Source organism: Macrotis lagotis, chromosome 3, assembly GCF_037893015.1.
Source record: "Macrotis lagotis isolate mMagLag1 chromosome 3, bilby.v1.9.chrom.fasta, whole genome shotgun sequence".
NCBI classification, from domain to species: domain Eukaryota; kingdom Metazoa; phylum Chordata; class Mammalia; order Peramelemorphia; family Peramelidae; genus Macrotis; species Macrotis lagotis.
In genome coordinates, this window is record NC_133660.1 from 220,629,173 (window position 1) to 220,647,685 (window position 18,513).

Here is an 18,513-nt window from a genome sequence, read left to right on the forward strand (position 1 = left end):
ACTGGATTTGAACTCAGGTATTCCTGACTCCAGGGCAGATGCTATCCACTGCACTACCTAGCCGCCCCCAACATCTAAAATTTTTATAGCATTTACTACATGACAGGTCTCAGGTAAGTGCTTTTATGATTATTATCTCAGTTGATACTCACAATAATCCTGAGAGAGGTGCTTTTGTTATTGTCCTCATTTTGATGAGGAAACTGAGTCAAACAGAGGTTAAGAGACTTGTCAACTTCACAAAACTAGTAAGATTCTGAGTCTGAATTTGAACTCATCTTCCTGAGTCTAGGTCTTATACCCTATTGACTACCAAAGTCACCCCAAAAGGAAAGGAAATTCCATTCCAAATAACTACAAAGTGCATAAAATATTGGAGGATTGACTATGAAAGTATTCAAAATACTTGTACATATTCAATTAAAAAGTATTCCTTAAAGAAATGGGGGGGGCAAGCTAGGTGGCTCAGTGTATAGAACACTGGCCCTGAAGTCAGGAGGACCTGAACTCAGAAACTTAAAAATGTCCTAGCTGTGTGACCATGGGCAAGTCACTTAACCCCACTGCCTTGCCAAAAAAAAAAAAAAAAGGACAGAAAGAAAGAAGGAAGGAACAATTTAAATAACTTGGCAAAATAGTAGGTAGGCCATGCTGATATAATAAGAATGAAAGTCTACTGCTTATCAAATTATCAAGGAGATACTTTACAGAACTTTATAAAATAATAAGATTCATTGGAAAAACAAAAAAATTTTATGGGGGAAAAAAGGACCTAGATGTACAGGAATATTAACAGCAGTTCTTTTCTGGTAGCGGGGAGCTGGAAATTGAGGGGATGTCTATTGGTTGGGGGAAAGGCAATTGTGGCATGTGGTTGAGATGAAATACTGTTCTTTTATGGGAAATGATGAACAGGATGCTCTCTGTTAAAAAATTTATCATGAGCAGATGTAATGGGAATTGTATTGTACAGGCAGTAACAATAATATTGCGGGATGATCAGCTGTGAATAACCTACTTTTTCTCAGCAATGCCATAGCCCAAAAGAACCCTGAAGGACTTATGATATAGAATACCACACTTCCCAAAAATAAAGCTGATGGTATCTGAATACAATGAATAATAATGATGATGATGATGATGAAGCTATGATGATGATGATGTTTGTCCTTCATTCTTGAAGAAGACATCAGGGAGGGTGAAGTCATGACAAGCACATGAACTGTATTTGAAAGTGTTCTGTGCTAAGTCACCAGTCCCACTTTCCCCTCAAGAGCCATCTGGGTCCAGTGGCTAGATATGGATCAGGACAACTACAGATGACTGAATGAGAGACAGTGAGGGTTAAGTTACTTGCCCAAGGTCACATAGCTAGTAAATGTCAGAGGCTCTTGTCAAAGCCAGTGATCTATCTACTACACCATCTAGCTGCTCCACAGAGTGAAGAATACTTCTTTTTTCCACTTTATTTTTCTTGAGGTTTCTCTTTTTTGTGTGTGTGGGGAGAGGTTATGTTTACTTTTACGATATGACTATTGTTGTAATGTTTATCATGACTTCACATTTTAAACCTTATTCAAATAACTTTCTTCCTCAATGAGGTAGAGTGGGATGGGAGGAAGGAAGAGAATTTGAAACTAAAGATTTTAGAGAAAAATCTTTAGTATTGGAAGTAGAGTGTGAATAAAGCAATGAATTTAAATAAAAATTATCAATTAAAAAAGATTTTAGAATTCAAAAATTGTATGAAAATGAATGTTGAGGGGCGGCTAGGGGGCACAGTGAATGGAGCACTGGTCCAAGAGTCAGGAGTACCTGAGTTCAAATCCAGCATCAGACACTTAATAATTACCTAGCTGGGTGACCTTATGTAAATCACTTAACCCCATTGCCTTGCCAAAAACAAAAGGGAAGCTTAACAATATTTCTACATGTAATTTGAAAAAAATGTAAAAAAAAAGAAAACAAAATATATAAAAAATCAATGGAAATGATGAAAAGAAGAAAGGATGAAGGGACAAATAGCATTTTCAGAATCAAGCTTGAATCATATAGCAGAAGCCATTAATACCATCTGGCATTGATTAAAAAATAGAAAGATCAATGGAATAGACTAGATAAGGTAGATTCAGAAAAAACAGAATTCAATAACCCAGGATTTGATAAACTAGAAACATAAAACACCTAGGGAAAAACTCCTTATTAGATACAGAAACCACAACAAAAATGCTAGGAAAACTGGAAAGCAGTTCAGTTGAAATTATGTTTAGATCAGTACCTTAAACCACATTCTACAATACATTGTAAACAGATATGGATCCTTAATAATTTAACCTCAACTATGCCCAAAAGGCAACAAAAATGTGCACACCCTTTGATCCAGCAATACCACTACTAAAGAGTATATATACTGAAGAGATCATGAAAAAGGGTAAAAAACATTACTTGTACAAAAATATTCATAGCAGTCCTGTTTGTGGTGGCAAAGAATTGGAAATCAAGTAAATATCCTTCAATTGGGGAATGGCTTAGCATACTGTGATACACACACACACACACACACACACACAAACACATATCATGGAACACTATTGTTCTATTAGAAACCAGGAGGGATGGGAATTCAGGGAAGCCTGCAAGGATTTGCATGAACTGATGCTGAGTGAGATAAGCAGAACCAGAAAAACACTGTACACCCTAACAGCAACATGGGGGCGATGAACAATCTTGATGGATTTGCTCATTCCATCAGTGCAACAATCAGGGACAATTTGAGGCTCTCTGCAATGGAGAATACCATCTGTATCCAGAGAAAGAATTGTGGAGTTTGAACAAAGACCAAGGACTTTAGGAAAAAAAACTGATATCTTATTGTTTAATCTTGCTTTCTCTTATACTTTATGTTTCTTCTTTAAGGATATGATTTCTCTCTTATCACACTCAATTTGGATCAATGTATACCATGGAAACAAGGTAAAGACTGACAAATTGCCTTCTGTGGGGGGTGGGGGGAGGGAAGTAAGATGGGGAAAAATTGTAAAACTCAAAATAAATAAAATCTTTAATTTAAAAAATAATTTAACCTCATACTATTAAAAATTTAGAAGAGAATCTCTCAAAATTACCAAATGGGAGACAGAGGCAAGTACAATGATAAAATCAACAAACTAGACTATGAAACTGAAAAACTTCTGCACAGACAATATTAATGCATCTAAGATAAGACAGGAAATAGTCAAATGTGAAAACAAATCTTTGTACCAAATTTCTCTGATAACAGTTTAGAATATATCAACAATTTATATATATATATAAGCTATATTAACAATTTATACATGTAGATATATGTCTATAAATATATGTAATTCTCGCTCTTTGTGACTATATAGAAACTAATAAGCCATTCCCAGTAAATAAGTGGTAAAAGGAAGAATCACAAAATATTCATAACTACTTGAAAAATGCAAATAAATAAAAAATAAATTCAAATACAAACAACACAGAAGCTTTACTTCATACCCTGAAAATTGGTAAAATGATAAAAATGGCAATAGTTAATGTTAGAGACTCAATACATTGTTGGGGAGGGGTAAAATGGGGCAACCATTGTAGAAAATAATTTGGAAATAACATAAATCCATATTTTTTGAATCGGAGACTATATTATAGGGCTTAATCCCATTGATAAAAAAAGAAATCTTCATGTATTCCAAAATCCTTATAGCAGCATCTTTTGTGACAACTAAGAGAACTGAAATAAAGTGGCAGTCCTTCAATTGGGGAATGGCTAAATAAATTGTGGTACATGGATGTAATGGAATATTATTTTGCAATCAGAAATGATGAATACAATGAAAACAGATGCATGAAAAAATCTATCTGAACTGATGCAGAGAGAAGAAAGCAGAATGGAAAAAATGAAAATAAAATATTCAGTAACACAACAAATTAATGGATGGATCTATAGCTCCCCAAAAAATCAAAAGTAAAAGTAGCAAAATTATAAAGACTGGGCAGAATTATAATGAGATATGAAAGGACACCCTCAAACCCCTCCTTTGTGGAGATAAGAGGTTTACAGGTATTAAATACTTTAATTGTTTTTATGCAATTAGGTATTATTTATATTATAATTTGTCACCCAGCACAGTGTAATGAACATAACCCTGATCTTGGGGTTGAAGACCTAAAGCTCAAGTCTCTGTTCAGATTTCTCAAATGTAAAATGAAAACAGACCTACCACAGACACAAGGATGTTGTGAAGAAAGCATTTTGAAACCATAACATACTCTGATATCAAGGTATGTATGTCTATATGGGATTAAAATTATTTGTCATTTATATATTATTCTTCTTTGCTAGACTGCAAATTCTATAGGGGATGGAACTTTAATTTTTTTTTTTCACCTAGACATCTAGTATACTGTTGTTCTACAGATAGCAGACATTTAACAACTGACAAATAAACGTATTTTAAATATGCTCACATAAATTTTGTAAAACAACTGGGAGGGGGCAGCTAGGTGGCACAGTGGATAAAGCACCAGCACTGGAGTCAGGAGTACCTGAGTTCAAATCCGGCCTCAGACACTTAATAATTACCTAGCTGTGTGGCCTTGGGCAAACCACTTAATCCCATTTGCCTTGCAAAAACTTAAAAAAAAACCCACTTAGGAAATTACAAAGCCATATCTGTGTCAAATAATCATGCTTAACAACTACAGTGAATACTTTCTAAGAGATATGTGAAGATTATTTGGTAAAAGTAAGTATAATTCAAAGATTTAGGTAGTCTCTTAAAAATATTTTGTTGCATTCACAATATAATAATTATTGATTTTGGTGATAAATAGGTACATCCAAACCAAACTACAATTACAATACAATAAGTAAAGTTGAGTAACTGAATGTATTTCTGTAAAGCTTTTATGATACAACTATATTTTATGGAAATAGAACAATCTTGAATCATGATAAATTAATCTGGTCCTCAGAGAATGAATAGGGGTGGGTTGGGAGGGAGGGAATAACCCTTTTGAGATATTTGAGGAGAATCAGTCTTCAAAAATCAAAGAGAATGAATCCTTTACAAGATGAAACCTATTTTTAGATATTTATCAAATGTTTTTAAAATAATATTTAATAGTGATTTTCACAGATGTTGTGGGATGTTCATGAAAAAATAGCAGTAAAAAATATTTACTAGTTAAATCAATTTTAGCATAATCCTTTTTAGCTGATGCTTTGTAGTTTAATTTTCATTTTTTTTCCAGTTTCTCAAGAATTGTTGCTGATGACAGTTCTCTCATTACTTACCTCTCCAAATCCTCCTTTTCCCAGAACTCTGTAATGTCTAAAAGTATTTTTTGTTACAGGTTGCCTAGTCAGTAAAAAAAAAAAAAAAGAAAAAAGAAAAATAGAACATAGGTTAGAAGTCTCACACTACATTTCTGCTTTAAAGAAAAAAAAGTCAAATTCTTGCTTGATTCTAGTTTATGAAAGGATTGGTATCTTTCCTTTGGCTAATGAGTATGTGGAAAAAGAACATGCAAATGACCAGATGAATGTTGATGAACACAAAGGGTGCTCCTGGTCAGGATCTAGGGGTCCTTTAAAAAGAGGGGGTATGTAAACTCAAGCTATGGTTTATGAATGTAAAACAATACTATTGTGTAATAAGAAATGATGAACAAACAAATTTTTAAAAACCTGGAAAGAATTTTTTTAATTAAAAAATCTTTTTTAGTGTTTTTTTGAATTTTACAATTTTCCCCCATCTTGCTTCCCTCCCCCCCACTCCTTACAGAAGGTAGTCTGATAGTCTTTACATTGTTTCCATGGTATACATTGATCAAAATTCAATGTGTTGAGAGAAAAATTATATCCTTAAGGAAAAATTAAAATTTAAGATAGAAAAATTACAAAATAAGATATTTTTTTTAAAAATTAAATGTAATCATCTGGTTTTTACTTAAACTCCACAATTCTTTCTTTGGATACAGATGGTATTCTCCACCACAGATACCCTAAAATTGTCCCTGACTGTTGCACTGATGAAATGAGTAAATTCATTAAGACTGATCATCAACTCCATGTTTTGCTGTTAGGGTGTACAATGTTCTTCTGGTTCTGCTCATCTCTCTTAGCCATCAGTTCATGCAAATCCTTCCAGATTTCTCGGAATTTCCATACCTCCTGGTTTCTAATAGAACAATAGTGTTCCTTTAACATACATACACCATAATTTGTTCAGTCATTCCCCAATTGATGAACATTCACTTGATTTCCAATTCTTTACCTCCACAAACAGGGCTACTATGAATATTTTTGTGCAAGTGATGTTTTTATCCTTTTTCATGATCTCTTCAAGGTATAGTGGTATTGCTGGATCAAAAGGTATGTACATTTTTATTGCCCTTTGGAAGTAATTCCGAATTGCTCTCCAGAAAGGATGGATGAGTTCACAGCTCCAACAACAATGTATCAGTGCCCCAGATTTCCCACATCCCTTCCAACACTAACCATTGCCCTTTCTGGTCTGAGAGGTATAAGATGCTTTAATTTACATTTCTCTAATGACTTAGAGCAATTTTTCATATGACTGTGGATTGCTTTGATTTTCTCATCTGTAAATTGCCTCTACATATCCTTTGACCATTTGTCAATTGGGAATGGCTTAAAACCTCGAAAGATTTATATGACATAATGCAAAGTGAAATGAGCAGAACCAGGAGAACATTTATACACAGTAACAGCAATACTGGATGATGATCAATTATAAATGACTTAGCTATTTTCAGCAATTTAAGACATTACAAAGGACTCATGATGAAAAATGCTTTAGACATTCAAAGAAAGAACTGATGGACTCTGTAGAGGCATATAATTTTCATTTTATTTTTTTTTGCATGCTTTTCCTTTTCCTTACCTTTGTGCTATTTCTTCTTTCACAACTATGACTAATATAAAAATGTTTTACATGATTGAACACAGATAACTTATAGCAAATTGTTCATTGTTTTAGGAAGAAGGGAGAAAAATTTGGAACTCAAAATTTAGCAAAAATGAGTGCTAAAAATCACCTTTCCATATATTTGGGAAAATACTATTTAAAAAAAGAAAACTAGCTGTGTAACCCCATTGTCTTACAAAAAAAGAAAATAGCATAAAAAAAGAAAAAAAATAAATTGAAACAATGCATTAAAAAAAATCTGACTTCATATACAATGTCCCAGATCCTAACCAGTACAAAGGAGTGGGAGTCATACCTTCTTATATTCCTTATTTGGAACCAAGCTCATTCTTTTTTTTTTTTTAAAGAATCCAGGATATGCTAGCTTTATTATAATATTCATTATATTTTCTTAAACACTAAAAGGGCAGGGAAAGAGGATACATGAAAAGAAAAAAAAACAGTATGCTAATGAATTGTCATTTTAGTCTTGTTTTCTATGCAAAAAAATAATGGGAATGAATGATTTTCCAAAGATCTTAAAAATTCTAATCACTAAATGCCTTACCTTAGAAAGTTAAGATGCATTAAAAAAAATGAAATAACACTTACAGCCAAAGCCAAGAGAAATTTTATTATTTATTTTAATGATTTCACTACTAAAGTCTTATTACTAAATTTCAAGGATAAATAATGTAAATAGTGAGATTCTGTCAAAGAATTCTATACAACTGCAAAGAATTTTTACACAAAATATTAATAGCTTCTATTTTCCATCATGAGCAGCATGAAAAAACAATAATACACACATACATAGCATACCTTTCCAACCATTTCCACTGTAAAAATCGAGAGAAAAACATGCTATCTTGATACTCCTCAAATGGTCTTCCACTTAAATAATCATGCACAACCCTAGAAAAATATTTTACACAATTAAAAATTTTTATATACTATAAAATGACTTTACATTGATGTATCAACTGAGTGAATAAATTCAATTTATAAAATAAACTTTTCAATCTCTCTTATTAAATTTCTCTCAATATTCTTTTTCTAATCATTCTTGTCTTCTTATAGAACCACAGCAAGGATTCCTTTCTTCTAGTTTTACTTCTTTTGTATTACTTTGTAATAGTATATATATTTTTACATACCTCATACTTGTCAATTTTAGTTGCATTATAATATTCTCTTATACTAACCTACTATTTATTTAGTCATCGCCCCACCATTTACTGCTGAGGCTACAATACAGATCAAGAAAATATAAAAAAAAAAGAAAAAAGAAACTCTGGTTACAATTTTAACAGAAGGCATCAGATATTTTGCAATTAACTATGAATGTATATAACCAGTATAAATAACAAGAGAAATCCACAATGTTTGAAATAAAATTTAAATAATATTCAAGGATGTGTCAGATTGATATAGAAAAACTGATAATAGTTCCAAAATTATTTTATGCAATACTAGTCAAAATATCCAAGGTGATTCTTCATAGAATTCAATAAAAAATTACAATGAAATTTATGGAAAAAACAAGTAGGTAAAACCATAAAAAGGGATGCTGGGGAAATTGGAGGGAAGCTAAAGAATGTGCTCTTACATTCCATGCCTTTAAAAACATATTATAAAGCTTTTATTTTCAAATCTATTTGATACTGCAGAGAAAAACAAAAATAATTTTTAAAATGTAACAATGAATCATAAAATCACAATTCGTAGATATTAATAACCTTAAAAGTAATTAAGTAAATGCCTTCACTTTACAGAAGGGAAGGAAGAGGATTTAAAAGCAAGGATAACTCTAGCATTCCTAAGAAATACACACAACAAAAAGTATACAAAAACTGGAGGAAATTAAAACTAGTTAAAGGATAAGTTATTTAACAAAGGTACTTAGGAAAATGTTGGTTTGTCTATCAATATATAATATAGCATTAAACCCACATTTCATACATTAGAGCTCAGTGAATTACAGTCTGATGAAAAGTTTCAATATAGGAAAACATTCCTCAAAATGAAAAAACCCACAAACTATAGAAAAGGTAGGAGAAAATAAAATAAATCACTTAACTATAATGAGGAGATGACTTTAATTTTCAATAAATAGGAATCATAAAGGGAGAGATAGTTGTTCTTGATTCTATTAAAAGAACTTTTACAACAAAAACAATATAATGAAAAGGAAAAAAATTTTTGGTAAATATAACAAAAATCCAAACTATTCAAAAAAAGATCATAATAGTCAAATTCAGTTCAACAGTGGAAAAAATGCTCCAGCTCACTATTACCATAATAAATAACATTTTTTTAAAAAAGTTTTTTTGTAAGGCAATGAGGTTAAGTGGCTTGCCCAAGGCTACACAGCTAGGTAATTATTAAGTGTCTGAGGCTGGATTTGAACTCATGCTTTATCCACTGTGCCATGTAGCCACCCCATATAATAAACAACATTGAAGTAACATTCTCTACTTGAAACTCAGTGTTAATGGGGTTATGTAGACTCCTATAGTCTTCAACCCCTGCTTTTTGTATAAATAATTTTTCTGATTCTGCTCTTTTCACTCTACCCTGGATTAATATAATCTTTTTTTACTTTGAATGCATCTCTTTCATCATTTCTTATAGAAAAATAATATTCCATTAAATTCCTATACTATAATTTGCTAAGCCATTTTCAAATTGATGGGCATCTATTTTTGTATTTAGTTCTTAATTGTAACAAAATGTGTCAGTATATTTGTACATGAATCCTCTCCTGTCTTTGCTCTCTTTGGGACTAGTGAGGATATTTCTGGTTCAAAGGTTTGAACAATTTAGTGCCTTCTGAGATATAGCTACTAATTTTTTCCTACATTCTATATATTAGTTTAGTCATCTTTTATACTTACACTTGATCTTGCAGGCTGCAATTTGTTTTCACTAATCTAATCCAATTTAGTTTTGTACTCTATTTCTTCAGTCTCAACATATTCTCAGTTTTAGATGTAAAATTTGTCTCCATTTAATAAAAAAAGACATTTATTGAAATTCTATTCTCTACTTAAATACTTTTCAATCACATTGGAGGCAAGACTTTAGTACAGTGGATATAGACTGAACTTGAAGCCAAGTAAACCTGAGGTCAAATTTCATCTCTGGCATAGACTAGCTTTGTGACCCTGGGTAATTAAGTCCCTTTAAGTCCCTTAAAATCTCAATGTTGAACGCAACTCTAAGAAAAGACTTTAAAGTTTTTCTCCCTGGAATTTCCCATATCAGTGAAATCACAGGTCAAGTCCTTATTCCTAAATTCATTCCACTTAGTCCTTAAATAAACCAGGCTGACAGGAAAGAGTGATTTAAATACTTCTGTTCATGAAGAGCAATAGCAGTTACTACTGGATCATGATACCTTTTTCTACTGAAGAACTGATATTCTAAACTTATTGCACCTCAAACCTGATTGCACCAAATGCTGGTTACATAAAAAGAAGAAGCTATAAATTGTGATTTGGAATTTAAGCTTTGGTTACCTCATGAAGTGTTCATCTTGTTGCCATATAGGCAAAGAGATTGATTCATTCAAGTTCCAGAAGAAGGATGTTTTTGGGAAAATCTATATTTAATGAATAGATTATTTTTATACTATAGTTTTTTTTAGGTTTTTGTAAGGCAAATGGGGTTAAGTGGCTTGCCCAAGGCCACACAGCTAGGTAATTATTAAGTGTCTGAGACTGGATCTGAACCCAGGTACTCCTGACTCCAGGGCCGGTGCTTTATCCACTACGCCACCTAGCCACCCCTCAATAGATTATTTTTAAGCCTAAGAATGAAATGCTAGGAGAAAGAGCAGGCAGAATCCTGAGGTAGGAGAAAAATGACAGGGAATTTTAGTTCAACTCATGATTCTTCACTTCACCATTAATTTACTCTTACTCAGTTTGAACCTATTTGCTTTTATTTAAAAGTAAACTTGTGATTTGGAACTTTTAACTTAATTTATGAAAAATTCTGATAATATTTGCAGAGTTTTTTTGAAATTGATAGTAGGAAAAAAGTTACTTTAACATTTGGTCATGGAAATATAATATTTTACAACTTTTGTTAATAATTACAGTGTGGTGCATTCATCACTTACCTGGTGCAGTCTTTAAAAAGCTCTTTGCAAGGGCTCTGTTCCAATCTCTCTTTACATTCTTGCACTATATCTTGAGGTATTTCTGGTAAATGGGCAGCAGACTTCACATAAATCAAACCAAATACATAAGTATAATTAATAATCTTAAAAAAGTCCTTTTTAAGCAAACTTGTCAAGGAAGCAAGGAGAAAATATTAATCAAATTAATTGACTAAAGAGACTGTATTTTCATTTTGAAAATGTAAATTTTTACAAAAATGAAATTAGAATCATAAAAAGTTCCAATGAAATATTTTAAAATGTGTTCTGATTTCATCATATTGTGAAATCAAGCTGACAGACAGCTTTAAATAACTCAAGGCAGAATTTTTAAACTGAAAAGTCAAAAGCAGATTAAAAGAATGTAACCAATATGAAGAAAAAATTCAAATACTCAATAAATGTGAAACAGCTCAATATATGTTAAATTATTATCTTATGTCAGCTGACTTTATACAATTCAAAAAATTCACAAAATATTTTTATATAACTTTTAGAAATTTCTCTTGACATATTTCACTAGTTCTATTTATTGGTGCTATTCTCTCAAAAGCTGTGTTTTCTAAAAGTACAAGTTGTGTTCCTTAAGTCTGAACAAAAACTCAACTGCCAAAAATAATCTAATGTCAATACTTTTTAAAAAAGAAATTTATTCCTGGAGAAAATTAAAACAATGGTTAAAAACTTCCATGATTATATATTTCCTTCAGTAACAAAAAGAACTATTGCTGGCTCCTGGATAAATAAGAAGAGTTGTTAGAAGATAGATGCATAGATTTATTTTTAAAATATACCTTGGGGGCAGCTAAGTGTTATAGTCGATAGAGCACTGGACCTGGAATCAGGAGGACCTGAGTTCTAATCCGACCACAGACACTTAATAATTGCCTAGCTATGTCACTTAATTCTATTGCCTTAAATAAAATTACACACACACACACACACACACACACACAAGAATAAATTATACCTTGAAGTAAAAGATATTATGAGATACAGGTGAGGGGTCAATATATTTTAGGTATGGGGGAGGTCAGTAGTACAAAAGTAAGGAAATCAGGGGTAAAGTGATGATTATCACTAAAACCAAACTGGTTAGACTATGGACCTGGGGAAGGGGAGTAAAGGTTAATAAAGTTGAAAAGGCAGTATGGGGTGTCAGACTGTGAAAGACTACATGCTCAACAGAGGTTATGTTTTATCCTAGAAGCATATCAAAGATTTCCCTGCAAGTGAATGGATATATACTAAATATATTCTTACTCCCGTAGAAATAACTGGAACAACTTAGCTCCTGGACTGTCCCTTTATGGTAAAGGTTCAGACTATTATTGTTGTGTCACCATTGATTAAGTAAAGAAATAATTTTCTTGAACCTTTGGCATACAGTCAATTTTCTAGTTTTATCAACTTAGCAATCTAATTTTAAAATGAACTTTTTGATCACCTAAGAGTCTTTTACCAAAAAAAGGCCCTACACTGATGTTTCACTGAAACATGAATCTTTGAAATTTATATCTACAAAATACAAACTCAGGCCAAGTCCCTCTAAAGTTGGAAAAGCTTTGGAAAAGCCTGATAATGAACTGTGGCTGTCAAATGACCAGTTTACCTAAAAATAAACTGGTTTGCCATCAGGTTGGTTTTCATTCAGCAAATAAATTTTACTGGCTAAAAGAGACAAATGAAGATTTACTATTGTATAATTAGACTGCAGTTTGCAGTGGTGTAAATAGGAGCAGTAGTGGTTGTTCTTTATTTTCAAAGAGGACCAAAATTGCACCACTGAGCTAGATTAAAGTTACAGTGTGTCCAACTGTGTGATCTGACCAGACCAATTTGAGTTCAGAATGGTCCCACCACAGGTCAGGCACAAATAGGCCATGTGAACATCTGGGGTGGAGTTTCCATCTGTGCATCTTGAGTTTCTTTTGAACTTTTGACAAAAATGCAGATCTTTTGAAGTATTTTTTTAATGCTTTTACAAGGCAACGGGGTTAAGTGGCCTGCCCAAGGACACACAGCTAGGTAATTATTAAGTGTCTGAGGCCACATTTGAACTCAGGTCCTCCTGACTCCAGGGCCAGGGCTGGTGCTCTATTTCCTGTGCCACCTAGCTGCCCCCCCTTTTGAAATATTAAAGTATCCATAAGAATAAAAAAAATCCAAAGTAATATAATGGAATCTGACTACAGAATAGAATTTAGGGTGAAATCAATCAGCAATAGAACTTGAAAGATAAGAAACAAATTGCCAAACTGTTGGTACCTAGAAGTTATTTAATCCAACCCATATACAAAGAAATTCTACAACAAGTTAACATAATAGGTGGTCATCTAGATTTTCTAAAGATTTCTGATGGGGCATAACCCACTATGTCCTGAGGAATCCTTTTTTTAGTTTTGGATAATTTTCATTATTAGGAAGGTTTTACAGAAAAGCTAAACTTGGGGCGGCTAGATGATGCAGTGGACAGAACACCGGCCCTGGAGTCAGGAGTACCTGAGTTCAAATCCATCCTCAGACACATAATAATTACCTAGCCGTGTGGCCTTGGGCAGGCCACTTAACCCTATTGCCTTGCAAAAACCTAAAAAACAAACGAACAAAAAAACCTAAACTGTCTTTTTTTTTAGCTTGCACCACTGCTTCAAGTTCTGCTTGATAGGGATGAACAATACAAGACTAGTCTCTTTCCCATCCTAAAATTCTTCCCATGTATAAAGAAAGTTCTCATGTTCCCCTTGAATCTTCTCTTCTCCAAGCTACATAAATCTTTCAGTTCTTTCAACTGATTATTATATGGTATGGACTCAAGAGGTCAACAACCTGTGATATTCAGAGGTGAACTCCAGATGAGGTTCACTGTGGCAGAATAATCTGGGACTCTCACCTCCTGATTCCTAGGGGCCATGCAACTCAGTGAAGTATATAGCTGCATTAGCTTTTTTTGGTTGACATCATACCACTGACATGTTGATTTAATAATGTACTGAATTCCCCAGATCTTTTTAAGACTAAGAACTAGTGATCCTTCTCTTTCTGCCTCCAACTTCAATACTTTCACTTGTCAACATGATTTTTTTAACCTTAATATTAAATTTTACATTACACATGTTAGAATTCACATTTACCTCTATTAAGTTCATCTCATTGTAATTCTAATTTAGGATTCGGATCCTAACAGGATCTTTTTGGTTTTTTAAGCAGTATGTTAGCTGTCTCTTTTAACTATCTTCTGTAAATTTTATATATGTCATATATGCCTTTATCTAAGCCATCAACACAAGAGGCACAGGACCATACCCATAACTCTGGGGCACTCTAAGGGATCTCTCTTTTCAAGATGACATCAAACCATTAACAGCTACTCTGAGTCCAGCTGTGCAAACAGCTCTGAATTCATCTAAATGTACTAGCAGGTGGCCCAAATCTCTATTATTTCCACAAGATTAGCACACTATACTTCCTCAAATGCTTTGCTAAAGTCCAGGTAAACTAGATAACAACACTTTTAGGTTAGCAGGCCTATCAGAAAAGCAAAGATAGTGACTCTGACATGATCTATTCTGATACCTCAATATGGTTTCAATTCTGGAATATCAAAAGAATGTAACCATAACATGGCTATTTTACCTGTAAGTAGGTTCCAGCCAAGACCCTTAATGACTATTATATTGAGGTTTTAGTTTCTTCTCCATGAATAGTTTAATTATTTCAAGTACTATTTTAAGATAAATTGGAAGAGTCAAATAATGAGGGAGATATATTAAATTGTTTTTATCATCTATATATTTTATGTAAAAAAAGTCTTCAATTTAATTTCAAATAACAAAAGGATAAACTGAAACAAGGAAAAAGAGTAAACTTTTATTCCTTCTTAATTCCCATTGTATAGTAACACAGACAGTAGGATAAAGTTACTTCTCTGGATATATGTATGATTTTTAAAATTAATGTGAACTAAAAAATGCAAATATTTAATCTGCCTGTGTTAGTTATAATGCATCAAAACATGCTCTTCTACTACCCTGCTATGTCTTCATCCTTTCCTCTCCAATTTCATTACCCTTATCATCTCCTGTCTGGATTAATCTAACATCATCCTAACTGGGTGAATTAAACTTGCTGCATTACCATCTATCCAGTCAATTTAGTATTAGATCTTGTATATACAATCAGTGGCCAAATCTTGTCATTTTTGCTTCTGTGACATCTTTTGCATTTGGCCCCTTCTTTCTTTCTTTTTTCTTTTTTTGCAAGGCAATGGGGTTAGATGGCTTGCCCAAGGCCACACAGATAAGTAATTAGTAAGTGTCTGAGGCTGGATTTGAACTCAGGTACTCCTGACTCCAGGGCTGGTACTCTATTCACTGAGCAACCTAGATGCCCCTGTCCCCTTCTTTCTATACTGTGAGTTAAGACTATATATATATGTATATGTTATGAATAAATATATAGATTAGTGAACATAAAAACTTTTTGTTAGGTGAGGTAAGCAATCAAAAAAGTTTGGTATCTACTGTCTTAAAGCATTAATAGCTTTCCCACTGGTCTCTAGTCTCCAATGTTCCTCCTCTCATCCTATATCCATTATACACACAACATGAGATTAATCCTTCATGTTATCAAATTGCTTAAAAATGTAAATTTCTTAGCCTGGCATCCAAATCCTTCCACCAGACGACTTCCAGAGAACTACCTAGTGTGACAACTCTGCCCATCTCCTCATTTCTCACTTCCCCACTTGAGCACCGCCCCTCTGAGAAGCCTCATCTGCCTTAGTCCTTCATCCTTCATCCTTGGGTCACTCACTGGGTAGCAGGAAAGAACAATGGAGAGTCAGAAAGAGTGACAAGAGCTTCAGGGCCTCTGCTAGCCCTCAGAGAGTCCCTGAATCTCTCATCTTTAGGACAACAGCCCTATCTCTGCAGGAAGGTAGCACAATCTGGCCTGAGGTACAGGATTTGAGCTAAGAAGGCTGTGGCTAGAATCTTGGTTCCAATGCTTACTAGAGCATCACTTCTCCTTCCAGGTCTGGCTTCCTCATTTATGAAATGAGTAGAGAAACACTTAAACTATCTACTTCAGAGGATTATTTCAATCAACTTGAAAACCGCAAAGCATTATGAGAAATGCTATTTTATTGACCTAATTATATAAAAGCTCCTTGAGGACAGGGCACTGTCATTATTTTTTCAATTAGCCACAGAAACTATTATTAGGTGCTAAATTTACATACAGAGCAGCTAGGGGTGCAGGGTGGAGAGAGGGCCAGGCCTGGAGTCAGAAAGACTCATTTATTAGCAATGGTAAGTCACTTAACCCTGGTTAGACTCAGTTCCTCATCTGTCAAATGAGTTGGATTAGGAAATAGCACATCATTCTGGTATCTCTGCCAAGAAAACCCCAAATGGGGTCATGAAGAGTTGGAGAAGACTGAAATAACTGAACAACAACAAATGTGTATACCTAATTAAACAAATAATTATGCTTAATAGTTTTTTGCCTAAGAAAGTCATAAGGGAACTATGCCATAGATATTGGAACAGAAAAGTTACAAGAACATGATAAAGCAATGCATAAAACATGAAACTATCCACCAATAATGACTCAGAAAAAGCTATTTTTAGCCTAAACTAGTTTCTAGTGAACTAAATTAAAATAGGAGAACATTTAAAAACTAACACTTTGTTCAGTTTTGGGGGAAATTATCTTCTGTTTTCCTTAAGGAAAAAGTAAATTAATAATGCTGACATAATATTAACTTTAAACATCTTGCACTTTAATATGTTTCTTTGAAAGCTAAGAAGTCTTAAATTTTAATTTGAAGAATTATAAAGTTATCATCAAGAGAATAAAACATACCCCCTTGTTGAAATAAGTGTTTAAAACCATCAGAGCAGTTTCTCTTCGATTTTCATCAGAAGCCACCTCAAATTCTGCCTAGGAAAGATAAGTGAGGAAAAGTTTATGCTTTATATGTAGATACAAATAGAACAAATAATTCAAACCCAAACTGTGTTTTTAATTAATAAGTTCAGTGAAGCTCTCTTTGATACTTTGCTCTATGACCTTTCTTAAAGCTGTCTCTTCCTTTCAAAATTTCCTAATGCATTCTAGGTCTTTCCTTTAGCTCCATCTCACAGATTTGTCATCTCCTTATCAGATGACAACTCCTGGACTAGGGACAATTTTTCATCCCTGTATTTCTCACTCCCTACCTTAGTGAATTGCTCACTTGTTTGATAAAATAATTAAGAAAGTCTCCACTTTTTTCATCAGTGAGATCTACTTAATAAGTTCATATTTATATAATTTTAGATTTAGGAGGGGTCTTAAGAGATCACCTAATCCAACCTCATTTTAGAATGAAAGAAGACATGAGGAAAAATGATCATTTACTATGGAGTTTCCAAAACTCAGAAATTAGCTGCCTCACTGTTTTGCTAAATTCTCTCTATGCTATACTTTGATTTGTGAGCTGGATTACACAAAACTCGAAAAAGAATACCTAGGGCATACAAGTTGTTATAATGAAATAGGTTTTAGAGATCACATAAAAAAGTCTGATTTTTATCTTTGTTCAGTTTTCAAGAAACATGTGAATAAGTATTTTTCAAGAGTGAAAACTAAATCTCTCTTTCTCAACCAACATTTTAGATTAGTCTAAAGATATCATCATTGGTTAAGGTGGTGTCATTTTATATAAATAAAGGTGTCTAAAGGTGTCTTTGGGCATCTCATGCCTCAAGTCTTTGAAAAAACTCTTGAACTGCTATAACCAGTATATACAAAACACTATAAGCTATTATTATTGTACCAAATTTTGGTAGTTATTTTTTTGTTTACCAAGTTTGTATTTTCATTTCTACTCTAACTCTTCTGTGTAAAGGCAATTTTCTCAATTTTTTAACTAGAAGATCCAAGGAACTAAGGATTCAAATGAAAGATCCAAGTTTATTCAGTAGGAGAATTAAAGACTTGAAGCAGAGATAGTGAAGATGAACATGGGGTATGGGGAAAAGGAAAAGTGATGATTTTCTTAAACTATTTGAAAAACTAAAACTTGGAGCAGGGATTAGGACTACTCTATTTACATCCGGAAAAAAAAAAAAAACAAATTTGGAGCAATAGGCATAATTTACAAGAAGGCACATTTCACTTTAATTAAAGGAAAACCTTCCTAATAATTAGAGTTGCCTAAAAAACACAATAAGCTTAGGGATTGAGTTTCTTTTAAAAATAAAAGTATTCAAGAGAGGATGTGATAACACTGTATTGGGAATCTGGTAGACAGGATTCACATCATATAATTAAGTATTAGACTGCTGTTGACCCCTTTAACTCTAGCATTCAATGATTATATTTCAGTTTGCTATCTTAAATTATTAA

The 18,513-nt window shown here is 33.1% G+C and overlaps 1 protein-coding gene across 5 annotated transcripts in view; it reads right to left on the reverse strand.

Moving 5' to 3' along the window:
* The window catches only part of GRK4 (G protein-coupled receptor kinase 4), a 137,161-nt gene that overhangs the window by 55,088 nt on the left and 63,560 nt on the right, over positions 1-18,513 (reverse strand). For all 5 annotated transcript variants that reach the window (XM_074229875.1, XM_074229873.1, XM_074229876.1 and 2 more), the window contains 4 exons: positions 16,987-17,064; positions 11,080-11,180; positions 7,776-7,868; positions 5,318-5,381 (listed from right to left, as the gene is read on the reverse strand). In XM_074229875.1, coding sequence (XP_074085976.1) covers positions 5,318-5,381; positions 7,776-7,868; positions 11,080-11,180; positions 16,987-17,064 — 336 coding nt within the window. The remainder of the gene's footprint in view (positions 1-5,317; positions 5,382-7,775; positions 7,869-11,079; positions 11,181-16,986; positions 17,065-18,513) is intronic.